The 20,491-nt window shown below is 37.5% G+C and overlaps 2 protein-coding genes and 1 long non-coding RNA gene across 3 annotated transcripts in view; 1 reads left to right on the top strand and 2 right to left on the bottom strand.

The window, feature by feature from the left end:
* Positions 1 to 6,254, bottom strand: part of SNAPC1 (small nuclear RNA activating complex polypeptide 1) — a 43,536-nt gene extending 37,282 nt beyond the window's left edge. Inside the window, exon 1 of the mRNA XM_045451188.1 lies at positions 5,820 to 6,254. The gene's annotated coding sequence lies outside the window, so the exon portion shown is untranslated. The remainder of the gene's footprint in view (positions 1 to 5,819) is intronic.
* Positions 6,255 to 6,494: 240 nt separating this feature from the next.
* LOC123583960 overlaps positions 6,495 to 20,491 on the top strand; it is a 34,647-nt gene continuing 20,650 nt past the window's right edge. The window contains exon 1 of the long non-coding RNA XR_006705080.1: positions 6,495 to 6,818. This is a non-coding gene — a long non-coding RNA (uncharacterized LOC123583960). The remainder of the gene's footprint in view (positions 6,819 to 20,491) is intronic.
* The window catches only part of HIF1A (hypoxia inducible factor 1 subunit alpha), a 42,924-nt gene continuing 31,859 nt past the window's right edge, over positions 9,427 to 20,491 (bottom strand). The window contains exons 8-15 of the mRNA XM_045451176.1: positions 20,225 to 20,372; positions 18,017 to 18,237; positions 16,835 to 17,121; positions 15,460 to 15,582; positions 14,901 to 15,328; positions 12,133 to 12,241; positions 11,220 to 11,346; positions 9,427 to 10,745 (exon numbers count right to left, since the gene is read on the bottom strand). Coding sequence (XP_045307132.1) covers positions 10,594 to 10,745; positions 11,220 to 11,346; positions 12,133 to 12,241; positions 14,901 to 15,328; positions 15,460 to 15,582; positions 16,835 to 17,121; positions 18,017 to 18,237; positions 20,225 to 20,372 — 1,595 coding nt within the window. The 3' untranslated portion in view covers positions 9,427 to 10,593. The remainder of the gene's footprint in view (positions 10,746 to 11,219; positions 11,347 to 12,132; positions 12,242 to 14,900; positions 15,329 to 15,459; positions 15,583 to 16,834; positions 17,122 to 18,016; positions 18,238 to 20,224; positions 20,373 to 20,491) is intronic.

Here is a 20,491-nt window from a genome sequence, read left to right as displayed (position 1 = left end):
GCATGAATTGCTCCAGAGTCTAATCCAATCACATTTAGGCTCCTTTAGAGGTAGTCTTTGAGGTTTGTTCTGATCCCAAGAGGGCTCCTCTTAGTTGTCTCTTTCCCTGGATTTCTCTGGTAAACTAGTTAGCCTGCAGTTTAACTTCTTGCTGCCATGGAGCTACCAGCCTCCTCTTAATTATTTACCACCAAAATATCCGTTGTTTTCAAGAGCACCTTTGAGTTTGAATTTTCTCACACTCTTCCAAATAAAGCCCTTTCTTTTGGGAGAGCTTCTGAGTTCTCCATTCTAATGGATTTTCTCTCCCCCTGGGCAAAATCTCTGAGCCACTGCTGTGGAGCTGAGGATGGGGACAATGGCCCACTTCTCTCAGAATGATACCTCTGCTTTAGGAGCAGGGCTCTGGGAGGAGGCAGTTTCTATTCTTCTCAGGCTGCTTCTGCTGGCCTGGAACTTCCCAGTTTACATGTGAGCTGGGGTGAAAGTGATTGGGATCACAGCACTTTTGGACTGCTGCCCCTGGGATAGAGCCTCTGTCCAATGAATGGTGCCTGAAAGGAAAGGGGTTCGCAATCTCCCCAATCTCTAGGCCATACTTACCTGAAATTTAGCTTTTGCAACATGAATCTAAAGATGAGAAATGCTAGCAGCCTGGCCCTCCCAGAGAGATGACATAGCCCTTTACTGGGATCTAGCAAAAGAGGGAGCCCCTTAGAGGGAGTTGAGCTTCTGTCCTACTGAGCAGGATGGGAGAGGCAGCAGATCCCGTCTCAAGGGTCACTAACTCCTGATGTTCTTAACAAGATTTAGTAGATTTTCTTGAATAAAAATTTCTTCATCTGCTGTATTCTCTTCAATTTCAAGAAACTTTAAATGGTATTTAAAAAAAAATTCTCGCCAGTTGTACTTTCACTGGAGAGCAAGTCCACAGAGCTACTATTACTGCCATTTTCCTGGAGATGGATTTAAAGGCATAACTCCCCCATCCAATGACTGATCAGTGTAGGGATGAAAAGGCTCTGGCCCTCTCTGTGACTTGGGACAACTCTCAAGGACTATCCCAGGGCCAGAGCTCCCATATGGCTGCTGAAGATCTTTGTTGGGACTGCATCTCAACTCAGGTTCTTCCTCTACCCCCTTCTGTGTTTTCGTTTCCTTGTGTTGTTCCTTAAAGCACTCCCTAAGACATGACCTGCGATGTCCATCTCAGAGTCCACTTCCTAGGGAACCCAATGGCAGAGACTTGGGTACCATTATACTACTCTCTTTACTTTTGTACATGTTAAAAGTTTTGTACATGTTCATAGTGAAGATGTAAGGAAAGAAAAGAACTGAATCAGACTGGATGTGGTGGATAAGATTGTAAGTGACAAATGACCTCTGGGGTTCTGGTTTGGGAGACTGTGTGGTGCCATTCACTGAGCAGGGAACACAGGATGGGAGCTATTTGGAGAACATATGATGAACCATTTGGAGCACAGTTAGTTTTTCAGAGGCCGAATTTGAGGTTCTTGTGGGGAGCAGTATAGTCTGGATTCAGATTATCAAGCTACAAACAATTCATGAAAAGGAAAGGTAATGGTGACTTAGAATATCTTAAATGGCCAAAACATTCTGTTTAGCTTCCAGTTGTGTTTTTCCCAATTACAGTTGAATGTGAGTAGCTCATAGAATGGGAATTAACCATACTCTTGATGGCAGGCACTACATTCTAGAATATTTGAATCACCAACAGGTCTTATAGTAACAATTGTCCGAGTCTGTTCATGCTGCTGTAACAAATACCATAAGCTGGGTAGCTTATAAACAACAAACATCTACTTACTCCTTACAGTTCTGGAGGCTGGCGAGAACCCTGTTCCAGTTGCAGACTGCTGATTTCTCATTGAATCCTCACACAGCCAAAGGGGAAAAAGAGCTCTCTGGAGCCTCTCTTGTAGGAGCATGAATCCCTTTCAGGGTCTACCCTCATGCTACCTAATCACTGCCCAAAGGCCCTACCTCCTAATACTATCATCTTGGAGGTTAGGTTTCAGCATATGAATTTGAGAGGAAACAAATAGTTGGAACATAGCAAACACCTTGGACTCACTCAGCCCTCGGTTGTTGTTCACTGAATGAATGGATTTCACTGCAAGGACTAGAAAACAGTCTTGTTTTCCCCATTCTGTTTCTCTGATCATAATTCTTCTCTGGTTCCCACATCATAGGAGATCCTCTCCCACCTTTAATCATATGTGAGTTGTCTTTGTGCAAACAGAGTGGTAGTTTTTAAGGAACAAATTATCAATCCGATGGAATCATGCTCCAAAGGAATTAAGAATTTTTATAGGGGAGATGAGACATGCATGAATGATCAAGGAAGATTAAAAAAAAAAAACCAAAAACACATAGAGTATCATGTCATCTGTGAAGAGTGCAAGTTTGACCTCCTCCTGGCCGATTTGGATGCCTTTTATTCCTTTATGTTGTCTGATTGCAGAGGCTAAGACTTCCAATACTATGTTGAATAACACTGGTGAGAATGAACATCCCTGTCTTGTTCCTGACCTTAGCAGGAAAGCTCTCAGTTTTTCCCCATTGAGGATGATATTAGCGTTGGGTCGTTCATATATGGCTTTTATGATCTCGAGATCTGATCCTTCTATCCCTACTTTCTTGAGGGTTTTTATCAAGAAAGGATGCTGTATTTTATCAAATGCTTTCTCTGCATCTATTGAGAGGATCATACGGTTCTTGTCCTTTCTTTTATTGATGTGATGAATCACATTAATTGTTTTGCAGATATTAAACCAGCCCTGCATCCCGGGTGTAAATCCCACTTGGTTGTGGTGGATAATTTTTTTAATGTATTGGTGGAGCCGGTTGGCTAATATCTTGTTGAGGATTTTTGCATCCATGTTCATCAGGGAAATTGGTCTATAGTTCACCAAAATACCGCTAGAACTGATTCATGAATTCAGCAAAGTTGCAGGATATAAAATCAATGCACAGAAATCAGTTGCATTCCTACTCACCAACAATGAAGCAACAGAATGAGAAATCAAGGAATTTATCCCATTTACAACTGCACCAAAACCTATAAAATACCTAGGAATAAATCTAACCAAAGAGGTGAAAAATCTATACACCGAAAACTATAGAAAGCTTATGAAAGAAACTGAAGACACAAAAAAAAATGGAAAAAGATTCCATGCTCCTGGATAGGAAGAACAAATATTGTTAATATGTCGATACTACCCAAAACAATCTACATATTCAGTGCAATACCTACCAGAATAACACCAGCATTCTTCACAGAGCTAGAACAAATAATCCTAAAATTTGTATGGAACCAGAAAAGACCCCGAATAGCCAAAGCAATCTTGAAAAAGAAAACCAAAGCAGGAGGCATCACAATCCCGGACTTCAAACTATACTACAAAGCTGTAATCATCAAGATGGTATGGTACCGGCACAAGAACAGACACTGAGATCAATGGAACAGAATAAAGAACCCAGAAATGGACCCACCAACGTATGGCCAACTAATCTTTGACAAAGCAGGAAAGAATATCCAATGGAATAAAGACAGTCTCTTCAGCAAGTGGTGCTGGGAAAACTGGACAGCGGCATGCAGAAAAATGAACCTGGACCACTTTCTTACACCATGCACAAAAATAAACTCAAAATGGGTGAGAGACCTAAACATAAGACAGGAAGCCATCAAAATCCTCAAGGAGAAAGCAGACAAAAACTTCTTTGATCTTGGCCGCAGCAACTTCTTACTCAACACGTCTCCAGAGGCAAGGGAAACAAAAGCAAAAATGAACTACTGGGACCTCATCAAAATAAAAAGCTTCTGCACAGCAAAGGAAACAATCAGCAAAACTAAAAGGCAACCGACAGAATAGGAGAAGATATTTGCAAATGACATGTCAGATAAAGGGTTAGGATCCAAAATCAATAAAGAACTTACCAAACTCAACATCCAAAAAACAAATAATCCAGTGAAGAAATGGGCAAAAGACATGAATAGACACTTCTCCAAAGAGGACATCCAGATGGCCAACCGACACATGAAAAAATGCTCAACATCACTCATCATCAGGGAAATACAAATCAAAACCATATTGAGATACCACCTCACACCTGTCAGAACGGCTAACATTAACAACTCAGGCAATAACAGATGTTGGCGAGGATGCAGAGAAAGAGGATCTCTTTTGCACTGCTGGTGGGAACGCAAACTGGTGCAGCCACTTTGGAACACAGTATGGAGGTTCCTCAAAAAAGTAAAAATAGAACTACCCTACCACCCATCAACTGCACTACTAGGTAGTTATCCAAAGGATACAGGTGTGCTGTTTCGAAGGGACACATGCACCCCAACGTTTACAGCAGCACTATCAACAATAGCCAAAGTATGGAAAGAGTCCAAATGTCCATTGATGGATGAATGGGTAAAGAAGATGTGGTATATACATATACAATGGAGTATTACTCAGTAAACAAGAAGAATGAAATCTTGCCATTTTCAACTATGTGGATGGAACTGGAGGGTATTATGGTAAGCGAAATTAGCCAGTCAGAGAAAGACAAATATCATATGACTTCACTCGTAAGAGGACTTTAAGATACAAAACAGATGAACATAAGGGAAGGGAAACAAAAATAATATAAAAACAGGGAGAGTGACAAAACATAAGAGACTCTTAAATATGGAGAACAGAGGGTTACCGGAGGGGTTGTGGGAGGGGGGATGGGATAAATGGGAAAGGGGCATTAAGGAATCTACTCCTGAAATCATTGTTGCACTAGATGCTAACTAATTTGAATGTAAATTAAAAAAAAAATTAAATTAAAACAAAAGAAAAAAACCACACATACAACAAGAAGTAAAGTAAGAAAGCTAAAGGTGTAGTGCCATGTAAGTTCACAGGGGTGGCAAATATTTGCAGCTGAATCCGCCTGGGAAGAGGGCATAGCACCCACCCAAGCTGTGCTAGCCCCTCTGATTTGTACTGTTAATACTTCACTTTGGTTTTGCTTTCAATATTCTACCAGCAGACTGCAAAATCAGGACACAGCTTATAATGGCTCACCCCACAGCTGTTCAGTGCTCCTAGTAAAGAGTTTGTCATCGCTGTGTATATGACACATAGTTGTGTGTAGAACATTAAAAACAATTTGTTTCAAAGAGCAAAAAATATAAACAAGAAATACTGAAAAGGACCTTAATGTTTTTCTTAATGTTTTAATGTTTCAAAGATCTCTAAAAAAACAGATTTGACTTAACAGAGTCCTAGTCTACTTGTGAGGCTAATTATATGATGTTTCTGAACTTTTTAAAATGCATTGCCCTTGCTGATAAACATTACAGGCAGCCACTTCACCCCCCCCCGGCCCCCCCCCCCCCTCCGCCCAGCCTGCTCCCCTCTGTGGAGAATCACCAGTTTATGGTTATTAAGCATAGGACCAAAAGACTTGAGCACCCTCTTTAAATAGCACCTCTCTAATTAAACACAAACACACAAGATACTAAGGCTACAGATCAGTTTTTATTAGTAAAAAAACATTTAAAACACCTCCCCCACTTTTTAAAAATGGACTCATACTTTCTTAAATATTGTTTGAAAAACCATAAACAATGAATTATCCTGAAGGAAACAATTTAAAATAAAATGTAAAATGTTGACAACCCCGGATATGCATGGATGAGGTTATTTTAAACAATACCTTTCTTTGTACTTTACTACAAACTGATCAACCTAAACATACGAATTACAGGAGATTAAATTCAATGCCCCAAGCCTTCCCATATTCCGTAAACTCACCTCCCTTCTGTCCAACAAGATTATCTTCTTCCAAAGGAGTCTTAATATCTGGCATTGGTAGGGTGCTGGCACACAGTATTCAAAAAACAAGCAAAAAGCAAAACAAAAACAAAAAACAAACAAAAAACCACCTGGGGCAGGTAAAGTTTCAATTTACATTATCAGGGATATCTCAAAGTGCTTTATTTAAAATGAACTAAGTCTTTGAGTGCCTCATGGGGAATATAGTTAAATAACCAAAAGAGTCCTCCATTTTTGACCAGATTAGTAGATGATTAATATTTTAAAACCTTTTTGTATAGTTAAGCAAGGTCCCATCTGTTAGGAGACCTCAGATATGTTTCTATTCCACAAAACAGTTTCATACCCCCAAAACACTTGGGAATTCCGCAGACAGCTCTACAGCGACACATGAGACTCCTTCCCTGAACCTCCGAACAGTCCTATACCCCACCCCACCCCATCCCCCCAAAAAAATCGGGAAAGCGCCAGGCATCAGAATTGGACAAGTCACGGAAGACAAAGAGCAGCGTTGACCCCTCGAGAATCCGCCCCACCCCGCGCCGCAGCAGGCCGGGTGGGGCCGAGCCTCCCACGTGAGATCTTACACGTAGGCCCGGGCTGGGAGCACCCGCCCCACGGAGCGAACCGGGCCTGGGGCGGAGGGCGGGGGCCGGGGCTGCTGTGCTGCGCCCGAGCACGTACCGGGGCGTGGCCTGCAGCGCGGCGGGCGGGGTTTGGGGAAGTTTCTCCCGGCGGCTTGTGTTTCGCATCCTCATCATGTAGTACCAGCGGCACCACGGACTTTAGGGGTGGTCGGTCCCCTCCGCATCCTTGTTATTTTCCCCGCTGAGGGGGCTGTCTGATCACTACTGCTCTCAGGCACCTGTCTTTCCTCTCCGTCCCGGGATGGATCCGAGACAAGGGAATAAAGGAAATTAAATAGTACGAGGAGATCGGGTGTCTGGGCAGCGTCTTGGATAAAACCGTCCACTACAGGTAAGAAAATTATGCCCAAACCTCTGAAAGGTGTGAACACAAAAAAGCTCCAGAAGGTATTGATAGGAGGGTTTGTGGTAAGACGTAGCTTAATATTACAGGGAGACTATTTTGTATCAAATTCTACAGATCAAACAACGATCTGTAAAACGATCTGGGACAACAGGTTCAGCGCTATTTTAAGGGATGAAATACGAGTAAAGTGGTTAGCGGCAGACCTAAAAAACACCTGAGTAAGATTTTTTTTCTTTACACTGTTGTTGGTTTCAGTTGGCAACATGTTTGCAAAGGTTTTATTTACCCAAAAGCCCATTGTTAAAAAAAAGATTACATATTCTTTGCAACTTTTTTTTTGACGTTGCTACATTAGAAATCTGAACTTCTAGAATCTAAATGTTTAAATTTCTGCACAGCCAGTAACTTTAAGGGCACTTCTCTGTTTTAAAGGTTGTAGGGGAAAATTGCTATTTGGAAAGGTAGTTGCAAAGTTATACAAATTTAAAATAAACGTGTATAATGCCATTAAGTCAGACAGCTCTAGGAGGACCATGCCATACACTGATGTAATCTTTTATAGTTCATTAACGGGCTTTCCATACATCATCTCATTTACCTGTTAATATCTCCATCACCAGACACCTGAATCTCTAGTTCAAACTCAAAATTCTCGATAGCACTTTAGAACACCACTTAACTCATTTCCGTTTGTCTTGCCATTCCTCTTAGCACATCCCCTATGATTTCATTACCTTCACCCCATTGCTTTCTCTTGTTTGCTGTTTAAACAGTTAATAGGGTAAAGGGCATGCTCTACTGCTACCCAACTGGCTAGTACCCCCCTGGTGTTTAGCACCATGAGCTATGGAGTCACTGATGGCCACCTCAAATGCTCTGATCCTTAGGCTAGGTCTCAAGAATGTTTTCGTATCTACAAAATGATATAAATATTAATTCAGAAGTGTTTTTTGAAGACTGTGAGATAACATCCTAGCACAAAGTCTAGCATATAGGACCTAATAGATGTTTAGATTCATTTTAACTCATCTAAAAGCCATTGTACTTAGTTGTGGTAAGCTCTCTGTAGAACCCTTTTTAGTTCCAAAGTTAATGGTGAGCACAAAAGAACAAAATACACTAAACTCCTTTGCCATACTTTTTTCAGGTAAGTAAAATAATACTGTGGTCATTCATTCACAGCAGCACCAGAAAAGTGGAAAGTATAGGCATCCATCGGGAGGAGAGAAGAGCTATTATAGAATTCTAGTTGCTAGGGTAGGGTTATACTTCAGAGAAAGGCATTATAAGGAAGTAAGTGACAGTCTGAGAGAGAGGGCACAAAGCTGGGAAGGAAGGGCTGGTTCTTCTATTTCCAGCAGCTTCAAGCACTCCATGGGGGTTGTTTCCTGAATGACCAAGAGGTGGGTACTTACTTTCTTCCAGTTCTACTGTCTGTTAAAGTGGCTTTCTCTTCTAAATCACTGCTTTTACAAGTCATTTTCTGACTCCCGGTCATTACATAACCTGACCACTTATTAATATTTGAAAACTACACATAAACTTCTAGCTTTCGACTAAAGCTAATTCTGCTACCAAAATAAGCATAATTTTGGGGTGTTTTCGACCTGAAAATACTAAGCAACTATTTTATTCTAAAATACCACCTCTATACTATCTGTAATGAAATGCAAAACTACTTTGGGTCATAGTATTTACAGTGAAGTATGCATGTGCCCCCCAAAACTTGGAGTCTTCGAATTATAAATTTTTGTTCCCAAATTTTCATGCCGCTGTAATAACATTTTGTTCAGTCTAAGATAAGATTTGGACTTAGTTCATTTTGTTCAAGATATTTTGGTTCTTGTAACCTCAGGCTACAGGACCTAAGGCTCTGGCCACTGCCTTTGTAATTTGTCCATAAAAATAATTTGCTGTTACTTCTAGGTGCAGAGGCTCATGGTGATTTTTCATCTTTTTGTGCAATTTTTTTTTTTTACAGCGAGAATATTACTTTTATAATCAGGAAGAAATATAGCAATTCCATAAAAACATACAGAAAAAAATGAATTAAGTTATTTAAAAAATATAAAATATACAGTTCTGATTTAAAAAACATGCAAGGTTTGTTCTAGTTTCATACTAAGAGAAAACCTAAGTGTAAATCTTTGGTGTACCATTTATTACCTCGAAGACTTGGACAAATCGATTATCATTTGAGGTCTACATTTCTTCATCTGTGAAATGGAAATAGATTAGAAATCTTTAGAGGTACTTCTCATCCTTACAACATTATGTAACTATAATATTTGGGATTTGCTTTACTCATCCCATTCATATTAAAGCATTAAAATTTGCTTTACTTTAATAGGTTCATAAATTTATAAATGACAAGTTTCTTTTCTAAAAGTGTATTTTTTACAGTGGAACATTATAGTTTGCTTTTACTTAATAGGACATTTACGGACACAGTATACATTTAAGTGATGGAAATAAAATAAATGTAGAAATAATTACTGGCAATTTAATTTTCATAAGATAACTGCTGGTAATCAATTTTATGAGTTGGAGGCATTGAAACAAAATTTTTAATATAAAAGCTGACCAAAGGGGGCCTGGTCCACAGAAGATGTTTATTTGATGTAACAAAACAATACAGTTAGTGTTAGATCCAACCACAAAAAGTAAAAGGAATGAAAAATTTGTACAATGCACATAGAAAAACAAGATGTTTACTGACAACTATATATTTCTAAAATAATGCTTCTAAAATTACTCAATTATTGAAATCTATATGAAAACAGAAGGATGTTAATAGCGACAAAGTGCATAAAACCAAACATCAAATTTTGAGCAAATTAACATACTAGGCAATTTTGCTAACAAAGCATGATTTTTTTTTCTTGTTCACAATCTGCTCAAAATATCTTTATACCAACAGGGTGGGCAGAACATTTAGGTTTAATATCATTTACACAATATTAGCATAAACTTCCACAACTACAGATAGGGTATTGTTTTCTTTTGAGCTGGCAAAGTGACTACAGAAACATCAGATCATTTCTCTGAATTGAGAATTTTATCCAAATAAATGTCACATACCTTCCAGATATATGCATATCTTTCTTTATCATGTAAATGGCTTTACCCATTTAAATAATAAACCATACAAGCATTTAAGAATCATTATTATATGATTAACAATGTCATGTTCCAGGTTTAACAATTTCATAGGCCAAAAAAAATTTCTTCTTAAAAACTAGTTTTATAAATGCAGAATATATTGCATGAGTAACTGCTGGTATTTTTTTAAGAAAATATATTGTGCAATTGTGGCTACCATGTACTGCTGGCAAATCATTATTGTGTATGTAAAATGTGAAAAAACTGAGTAAGAATTTTTCAAACTGATCATGATGAAAGGTTACTGCCTTCTTACAAAAATTATATTGGCATCTTATTAAAAATAATTCGATAAGGGACAAACTCCCTAGCCCAAAATAAATAAATAAAAAGGTGCATTTTAAAAATGACGCTACTGCAATGTAATGGTTTAAATACCAAGGAACTGTGAAGACGTGCTGTCTGTGATCTGGCATTAAAGAACGTACTAAAAAAGAGCATTAATGTAAATGAAGTAGAAAGGGGATCAAGATTGAACTAACCAAGTTTGTGCAGTATTGTAGCCAGGCTTCTAAAATTAGATATAGAAAATATAAATAGACTGCTTTAGATAATGAGCCACCAGTGTCCAAAAAAAGGAATGAGATTATGAAAAAGCTCAGTTAACTTGATCCAAAGCTCTGAGTAATTCTTCACCCTGCAGTAGGTTTCTGCTGCCTTGTACAGGAGCATTAACTTCACAATCATAACTGGTCAGTTGTGGTAATCCACTCTCATCCATTGATTGCCCCAGCAGTCTACATGCTAAATCTGAAAAACAAAGACATACCTAAGTATTCATTCACCTAGTCAATAAATATTACTGAACACTCACTGTGCTATAGGTATTGCAGAAAACTAAAGCAAATAAGCTCTGGGTTTCTAGTCTACAGGGCAAAACCACAACTATGTGAAAAAGCAAGTGGAATAAAGTGTTACTGGTGCTATGTCAGAAGTGTTTAAAGGATACAATGATGGCACAAAGAAGTGATAAATCAATTCTGAAAAAGGCATACAAATGTACAAGTTTTAGCTTCTACTGAACATTGATGGCACACAAAGATAAATTAAAAGTTCCATCTTGAATAGCTATTCCTGTATTCACCACCAGTGGATAAAATGCTACCTTAGTTTTTAATGATGCTAAAGAATGAAAATCACTTTGAAAGTAAAGTTTCTAAATAAAAAACTTTCATACATTTTAATTCTCTGTGGGATGTTCAAGGGTAGAAAGAATAAACTAACCAGAGGGTATTAAAATAATTGTCTTTTGCTCCATTCCATTCTGCTCACTAGATTTGCATCCTTTTACGCGTTTCCAAGAAAGTGATGTAGTAGTTGCACGATCATCTGGCTGCTGTAATAATGTTCCCTAAAAACAGCACAGTTATTTCAATTTTACTATGTTGAAATTTTGTAAAAGCAGAAACTTACTTTGTAAAAGCAGATTAATAACCGTACAAAGGCAAATTTCTTAAATATGGTTCTAAATTATTTTGAATTCTCTTAATACTACTATGATAAAGTCATTTGCCACTCATTATGGCAACTGTTTCTGTAAATGCTTTCCAGTAAATATAGTCTGAAAATATCAGTATGAATTATACCAGCACTAACTTAACTTTAACTACTGTTTTTTTGGAGGTAAGAAGGAAAAGTAACTGAAAGAGAAGAGAACAAGACTGGTGGTGACACTGAGGTTAGAATGAGGGGAGAAATTCACTTTTTACTTAAAATACATCTGCTTTGTTTGGAATTTTTACAATGAGAATGTATTCATTAAATGTATTTTTTTTAATGTTTCATTTTTGAGAGAGAGAGAGAAGGGGAGGCGCTGAGAGAGAGGGAGACAGAGGATCCAAAGCAGGCTCTGTGCTGATAGCAAAGAGCCTGATGCAGGGCTTGGAACTCAACAAACTGTGAGATCATGACCTGTGCTGAAGTCCGATGCTTAACCAACTGAGCCACCCAGATACCCTCATTTAAATGTATTTTTATGAAATAGTCTTTTATACCAAGTGAAAGAAACAATGTTTAACCTCTGAATATATAACTTTCGTATATGGAAGAAATGAGAAATCACCTATATATTGACTCACATTGTATACAGCACATTAGCTTCTATACAACAGAAAAAGAAACATATTCTCACACTTACAATTCCTACTGCTTGAAAAAGTGAACCGTCATGTTCTATTTTTCGCTTTCTCTGAGCATTCTGCAAAGCTAGTATCTTTGGATTTAGTTCTTCTTCAGGAATGGTAGTTCTGGAAAAAAAAAAAAAACACATAGCTGCTTTACTATTTTTAAAATACCCAACTAACATTTTTTGAACAAAATAAATGATGCCTGTTTTCCAACATTAAGGAATATAATGTTAATATGTAAGAGAATTTTTCTGATTACTAAAGTTTATCATCTGAAGTCAAAGCACAGTTTTTAAAAGAAAATTTCTTAAAATATGCATTTACCTATTTATAAAATAAATCTGAACAGAACTAAGTTGACATTTTTGTAGGTTAAAGTTAAATACTGGCTTTTCCATTCCAGCCAGTATAATATTCAAATATTCCTGGGACTATTATAAGAGTAACTTCACATTTCTATGGCTTTTTTAGTTTATAAAACATTGCATGTTCATTAGTTCATTTTAGTCTCACGCCAATCTCCAAGAGGTATAAAACACCCATTTTATAAATGAGAAACCTGAGGCTTGTTAGCAATGGACTTGGAGCAAATTACCTGGTTAGCTGCAGATATGGAAGTGCCTTCTAGATCTCCTGATACCCATTCCCCTCCCAGTGATCTTTCCACTAAGCCACTCTGCCCTCAGTATTGATCTGGTTGTCAAAACTGAACTATCTCCATTTAAAATTAAGTAGTAAATAACTGTTTTATGTATCAGGCACATGAATTCTGTTATCTATTTTGTCTTTTCAAGAACTCCTCCCCCCAGCCCATACACAATCACAACAGCTTCTTGCTCTGTTCCATATAGTTGAAAATGCCATATGAGTGACACATTATTCAAACTGCTCTCCGACATGCAGTTTTGTTTTGTATTTTAAAAAATTCTGTAAAACCTTCATTATTATAGATAGGCAGGTTTTTAAATTCCTATAGAAATATATTATCTTTATGAAGTACAGTGCAATCTATCATATAAATATCATCTTAGTAGTAGCACTTCTAATGATTTATCAGCACGTGTAAGGGGGGCTAAGGGGAAGAGGGAGAGAGGGAGAATCTGAAGCAGGCTCCACCCCCCCACTCAGCATGCAGCTTGACGCGAGGCTCAATCCCATGACCCTGAGATCACAACCCAAGCCAAAATCAAGAGTTGAACACTTAACCAACTGAGCCACCCAGGCACTTCTTAATGGGTTATCTTTAATCTTTGCTCTAAAGCTGTAAGTCATCTGGTTTAGTGCAACATGTTGATTTTGCAATTAGAGAGGTCATAAAGAAAAAGCCTTCGTACAGTTCTGCAAGTATTCAGTGCATACTATTTTGATACTAATGTGAAAAAAAGTGACTAGATGTTAGACTTTGGTTTTGACAAGCACACAGTTGTTCAGAAAACGGAATATCCCATAGTCCTCTGTAGCTAATAGTAAACTGTAAATTATAGGTCATAGCCAATTCTATTACCATATTCACTCATCTTCTAATAGCCATTTAGTGACCAAATATTAATACAATGAAATGTTTAAGAGACTGTCACTGCCTTAAAGGTCAGAGCCTATAGTCATTTGGTGACATACTAATTTATAAAGTAATATAAACGCTTCCTTGTTAATCTAAAGCCCCAAGATCTTTTCTTAGTTCTGGGAAAAGGTTTCTCCTAGCATTCTAGTTCAAAACAGTGATGAAAGGCAGGAGAAGAAAAGTCATAGACTCTTCTTATGGCAGTGCTTTTTCCTTGCTGTTGTTATCTGGTTCAGTGTAGGCACAACAGAAATTGTTTCTTTCCTCTACAAACTGCCTCTCTGACTAGCTAAAACATGTTTCCTTTGATTACAGCCTCAAATTTAAAATGTCAAATCCTGGGGCGCCTGGGTGGCTCGGTCGGTTAAGCGTCCGACTTCGGCTCAGGTCACAATCTCACGGTCCGTGAGTTTGAGCCCCGTGTCGGGCTCTGTGCTGACAGCTCAGAGCCTGGAGCCTGTTTCAGATTCTGTGTCTCCCTCTCTCTCTGCCCCTCCCCTGTTCATGCTCTGTCTCTGTCTCAAAAATAAATAAACGTTAAAAAAAAAAAAAATTTAAAATGTCAAATCCTGCTACAAATTATATACAGAAATTATAACTTAAAATTTGGGTAGTGTACAGGTATTTGTTCAAACTAACTCCACAAAAGCAATACCATAAGTCATATTCAGATTCCTGTTGTAGCTTTTAAACCTATAGTCTAGCTAATGTTCTATAAAAATGTAATGGAAAAAGAGCACAATTATACATAAATTTTAAAAGGAGGCTTATAAATACCTATGTTGAATACTGAGGATTGAAGATCATCAGGCTCAGTGTGAAATGGGGAATTGGAAATACCCTTATGTTGGAAGGTCTTTTATTCAGGTAAGCTTTAAAATAGCTCAAAGAGACAGAAACAGTGAGGAGAGTTAACTAGTCTGATTTAAACAACTGCAAAAAACTGGGCCAATTTTTGTACATTTACTGAACTTACTGGCTGCATTTAATTTTTAGAAGTACTAGAAGATCCTCCTACCTCCTACATTTAGATAGGTGCTAAGGTTATCTTCAAGAAAACAAATACACAAGTTAATTTGAGTGCTTGTTTTAAGTCCAGAATTTGTGTGTCAAAAACATATTACCAGAAAGTTTTCTATGCTTAGAATTAAGTTATTACCACACATACTTTCTCAAAAATAATAAATCAACTATAACTTTAACGTTGTATATAATTACCTTTGACTCAAAGTGACAGATAACACATTAGGGCTTCTTGGATGCGATTTTTCTGTCTGTTCTATGACTCCTTTTCCTGCTCTGTTTGGTGAGGCTGTCCGACTTCCAGTATCACCATACAGTGATGTTGTGGCACCAGTAGTTACTTTGGGTACATGGGTAGGAGATGGAGATGCAATCAGTATTTTAATGTCTTCTATACCATCTTTTGTCACTGTTTTTAATTCATCAGTGGTGGCAGTGGTACTGGTAGTGGTAACAGGAGGTTCCTCCTGCATTTGAGCCGGCTGGAATACTGTAATTGTGCCCACGCTTTGAGGGCTTGTAGAACTGCTTTCCAGTGGCGACAACTGATCAAAGGAACGTAACTGGAAGTCATCATCCATTGGGATGTAAGGAGCTAACATCTCCAAGTCTAAATCAGTGTCCTTTAAAGCAAAAAATACATGAGTTTTTCAATGGCCACATCTTATAAAAGAAAAACAAGTTAAACCCAAAGTCACTTCCAACTAACAATTAATAAAGTTTAACAGAAAATATAATAAACAAGTTTATATACCTGGGTGGAAAATGGATTCTTGGCTTCTGTGTCTTCAGCAAAAAGTTTCTCTACCAATTCCAGCTTAAATTCATTGACCATATCACTATCCACATCAAAACAATATTCACTGGGACTGGTAGGCTGTAAAAGGAATTCAATGGGTTTACTTTTCCCTGAGGAAACCTGCACGTATTTTGCTAGTTGTTAGAATTCTTAAACCAACAAAGTTCATCTCTTCTATCACATTTTATCTAACTAGAAAGAAGTTAAACTTTTGAACTTACCCTTGTAACTAATTTTGCCAACACATACATTTCTGTGTAACATCATTTATGAAATTAGGACTAAAAGGTATTGATCTGCTTCTAGGAGAATTCATTTAATAATTCAACGCCCACATGGTACCTAATTGGCCAATAATTAGATATGATATACTTACTATTCACTGGACTCTACCTTTGTACTGAGAGGCCACGCTACTGTGGTGATCTACCTAAAAATCTCACATCTACCCTGGGATGAAGTAGGGGTAGAGACTTAAGGTGTTTTACTTGCATTCACCTTAACATATGTAGTATGATTTTGGGAGTTCTGAGCAAGGATTATAACCAGAAAACCAAAGCTATATAATTTAAGCATAAACTTTTGCTTCCCTCATTTTAACATTTTTGTTAGATTTACCTTTGTCTGATAAAAAACAAAATGAATCAATAGATTTTTATGCTGGGGAAGGTGAGCCACCAAAGCACAGAGTATATTTTCCCGAAGGCTATGAAATGTCAAATCTCCTCTTAGCCTGCCAGTTTGAATTGATAAATATTTAATGTAAACTTATTCACCACTTATTAAGGCTTATTTGTGCCTCACCAAGTCGGAATATTCAAGTCTGAGTTGTGCTACTCCTGAGCTATCTTTAGATATAGGAAGCTCTACTGAATCAAAATTGAATCATTCTAGATTTAGAAATAGAGCCCCATGTGACATCGTTAGACTTGACCTCAGCCTAGCCCTTAAAGACTATTTTCTTTGTGTTTATAGAAAAACTATTATCAAGACAGAACTTGAATAAAAAATAGTTACCAAGTATTTGCTCTGTGTAAGACTTGGTATTTTCATGTTAAATTTACCCAGAATTTCAAGTAATGGAAATTGGACAAAATTCAGCAATTAGCTTATGGTCCTTTCCCTTTTTAAGCTTTGCTAAAGTAAGGTTTTTGCTACTTGACAATTCTCCAACACAATGAGTAGTATGTATGGGCTTGGCGCTATTATAGGCACAGACATTATTCTCTATCAATGACTAAATTCAAAACTTTTTTGGTACTCATTTTATAAATACATTCCTCAACATTAAAATATGAAAGTTATGCTCTTCTTTTATTATGACACCTACCTCAGGTGAACTCTGTCTAGTGCTTCCATCAGAAGGACTAGCTGGCTGATCTTGAATCTGGGGCATAGTAAAAGAAAGTTCCAGTGACTCTGGATTTGGCTCTAATTTTAGTACAACTTCTTGATTGAGTGCAGGGTCAGCACTACTTCGAAGTGGCTTTGGAGTTTCAGAAGCAGGTAATGGAGACATTGCCAAATTTATGTTCTGCAATTTTTCATTGGATGAGGGAAGCATTACATCATTATACAATGGAACTTCCTCAAGTTGCTGGTCATCAGTTTCTGTGTCTATAGGTAAAAAATTATTAGTCAATTTAAAGAATAGCTATATTTTAACATATACAGAAATGCAAGCCCCCTTTTACAACACGTCTAATTCACTCAAACAAAAATGTTGCTAAATTTCCCTTCATCAGAAAGTTTACAGATCTTATGGTACAACTCTAAATCTGAATTATCTTTCCAATCTACTATTGATAGCTCCTATTATATTTATAGCATAAAAACCCCCGCAAGGGCACCCGGGTGGCTTAGCTGGTTAAGCTTCCAACCCTTGATTGTGGCTCAGGTCATGACCTCACAGTTCTGTGGCACTGAGCCTGAGTTGGGTGGGCTCCCTGTGGACAGTGCAGAGCCTGCTTGGAGTTCTCACTCTCTTTCTCTCTGCCCCTCCCCCACTTACACGTGCTCTCTCCCTCAAAATAAATATTAAAAAAAAAAATAACCAACTCTGCAATTCCAACCCTTTCACACCTTTTATTCATTAAAATTTAACTAACTTTGAAATTACAGTTTTCATTTTCAATGTCTGATATTATGGTATGACTGGTGATTTATCCTTTAGTGAACTATGCCTATTGCAATAGAACTCTGCTCAATTGTGAAGAAAATAGGGCAATGGGAAATACAGAAATAGCAGGGTGGTTGAGAAACATTAAAGTGGGAAGAAGAAATACCTAAGCACCCTTTGAAGCACAATTTCCAATAATATGACAGAAGTAGGAATGCTGATAAATTACAGAGGCAAAAATATTTAAGCAAATACTTTGAAGACTTTGAAAAACAAATTATATAAGACTACAACATCCAAATGATTACCAACAAAAAATGTCCAAATTCAGTTAAAATGGGCTTACAGCAATAGACATAGTTTAGGCAATCAACAGCATAACTAAAGACCCACCATTGCTGCCGAAATCTAAAGATATGATTGTGTCTCCAGCAGCTGGGGCCAGCAAAGTTAAAGCATCAGGTTCCTTCTTAAGTTTATCAAACAGACTACTTGTGTCTTCTGATTCAACTTTGGTGAACAGCTGAGTCATTTTCATATCTGAAGATTCAACTGGTTTGAGGACACATTCTGTTTGTTGAAGGGAGAAAATCAAGTCGTGCTGAATAATACCACTGTCAAAAAAGAGAGATTAGTAATTCTTAACTGAGCACTGACACAATGCAGGGGGTCTCTGAAACAACCTTGTCTCTTAAAATACTGCTTTATGAAAAGGAACATTTTAAGATGCTTTAACCTAATAGTTCATGCATACTTGCTCACATTCAGCGTTTAAAATGCCAATATGAAATAAAGACCTATAAAAATTCATAGTATAAGATAATTTAAATATTTGACTAAATTAAGAAACTTCAGCTATCCCTTTGGGAAGAGTGATGGTGACAAAGAAATGGAATAGTCAAGTACATGAAGGGCACCAACACATCTAAACAATTTTTGTTAGGATTCACATGTAATGAAACTGGCACAGAAGAACTCTTTGGGACTGATGTATGAGGCATGACCTAAGGATGGCCCTAGAATATAAAGACATATAGATAAATGACCAAGGCCTAAGGCAGGTGCCATATTTTCCTGGTGGTAAGAAAATGATACGGTAATAACACCTACAGGATAGAGTGGAAGAGGGATGATGAACAACAGATCCATGTGTTTGGCTTAAATGTAAGTTTTTATTGTTTCTTTAATCACAAACATTTAGGTGTTTACTAAGTGAAATAAACCAAGGATACAAAGTTTAAAATATCTAACCCTTGTCCTCAGAAGTGCAATGTAGATGTGCAAACAATTAAAATACAAAATGGTAATTGCTAAAATAGAGAAGGTGTGCTTCACAGCCAACAAACTGAAACTTCGGCTCAAGTAGGGATTGTTAGGCAGATGGGACAGGGGCAAAAGAAGGACATTCCAAGTGGGTAATTTAATGGGAAAGTCACAAAAGAACTCTGACACTAATATTAAAACATTAAAGGATGGGCGCCTGGGTGGCTCAGTCAGTTGAGCGTCCAACTCTTGATTTCAGCTCAGGTCATGATCCGAGGGTCATAGGATTCTGCCCTGAGTCAGCCTCTGCACTGAGTGTGGAGTCTGCTTAAGATTCTCTCTCTCCCTCTGCCCCTCTCCCCCAATTGCACACTCTAAAATTAAAAATTAAAAAAAAAAAAAAAACAAAAAACATTAAAGGATGGTGTCAGAAGTGGCAAAAATTAAAACAAGAGACCAAAGTCTTACCAAGAGAGGTAGTCACAGATTTTAGAAAGAGGGTAGGTGGAATCAACGAAAGCATGAAGAATATAGAAAATGACAAGAAATGATGCTATGTAAGTTAAGCAAGGGTTTATCTCGGGGGTGATAAAGCATCTTTAAAACAATTCTAAGGAAAAGGAGATGCTCAGATATCCATGCAAGAAAACTCAGCATGGTGGTAATGTGGAAGATGGACTAGAAGGGAGTAGTCACCTGCTGAAGCAGATCAAATGGAAGGCCAGTTTATGATATCCATAATATTCACAAGCCAGCCAACTAAAAGAAGAGTTCTTGAATACACAAGAGCCATGCACTATATTATACAGCCTTTTATGGTAATCTCACATAGAATTTCATTTAATCCTCATTTCTGAGGATTAAATATCCTCAGAATATTGAGGAGATAAATATCATTTCTCCTATATGGGTGAAATTCAAAGTAATAAGAACTTCCCAAGGTCATGCAGCTACTAAGTGAAAGAGCTATGACACAAAGCTACCTATTCCAAGGCCAGGGTTCTTCCTACAAAAATAACATAGCTATTTGAGATAGTATATGCTGACAGAAATAGGACTAGAGCAAACTAACCCAATAGGAGATATGGTATTTTTTTAACGTCTTTTTAAAAATGGGAGTGAAAAGAATGTGAATAGATGGATACTGGTAATAGTACAATCACTGCAGAATAGCAGGCCTGGACACTCAGGTCTAAGTACTGAAAACCGTAATTAGGTGGAAATGTGAAAATAAAATTCAGTTAACATTTTATAATCTTATCTCCCTTTATATAAAAGAACTAAATATCCAAAAAGGTTATTACTTCCTCCCCCAAAATATTTACTTTTCAGGCTTACCTCACAACATAATTTACACATACAATGCACTGTGGTTGAGAGTTCTTAGTGTTATATATGACGGTTGCTTGAGTTTCAACCCAGACATATCCACCTCTTTTGGCAAGCATCCTGTACTGTCCTGTGGTGACTTGGCCTTTAGTAAACACTAGGAGTGAAAAGGAAAAACAGTCATGCAGAGAAAATAACTTCTAATTTTCAATCAAATAAATGGATGCTGAATGTTGATTATTTTAGAAAAGAGATGTTTATTTTAATAGAATCAGT

The sequence above is a fragment of the Leopardus geoffroyi genome, chromosome B3, assembly GCF_018350155.1.
Source record: "Leopardus geoffroyi isolate Oge1 chromosome B3, O.geoffroyi_Oge1_pat1.0, whole genome shotgun sequence".
Taxonomy (NCBI): domain Eukaryota; kingdom Metazoa; phylum Chordata; class Mammalia; order Carnivora; family Felidae; genus Leopardus; species Leopardus geoffroyi.
The sequence above is the reverse complement of the archived record's forward strand: the minus strand, read 5'-3'. Positions and strand labels throughout refer to the sequence as shown.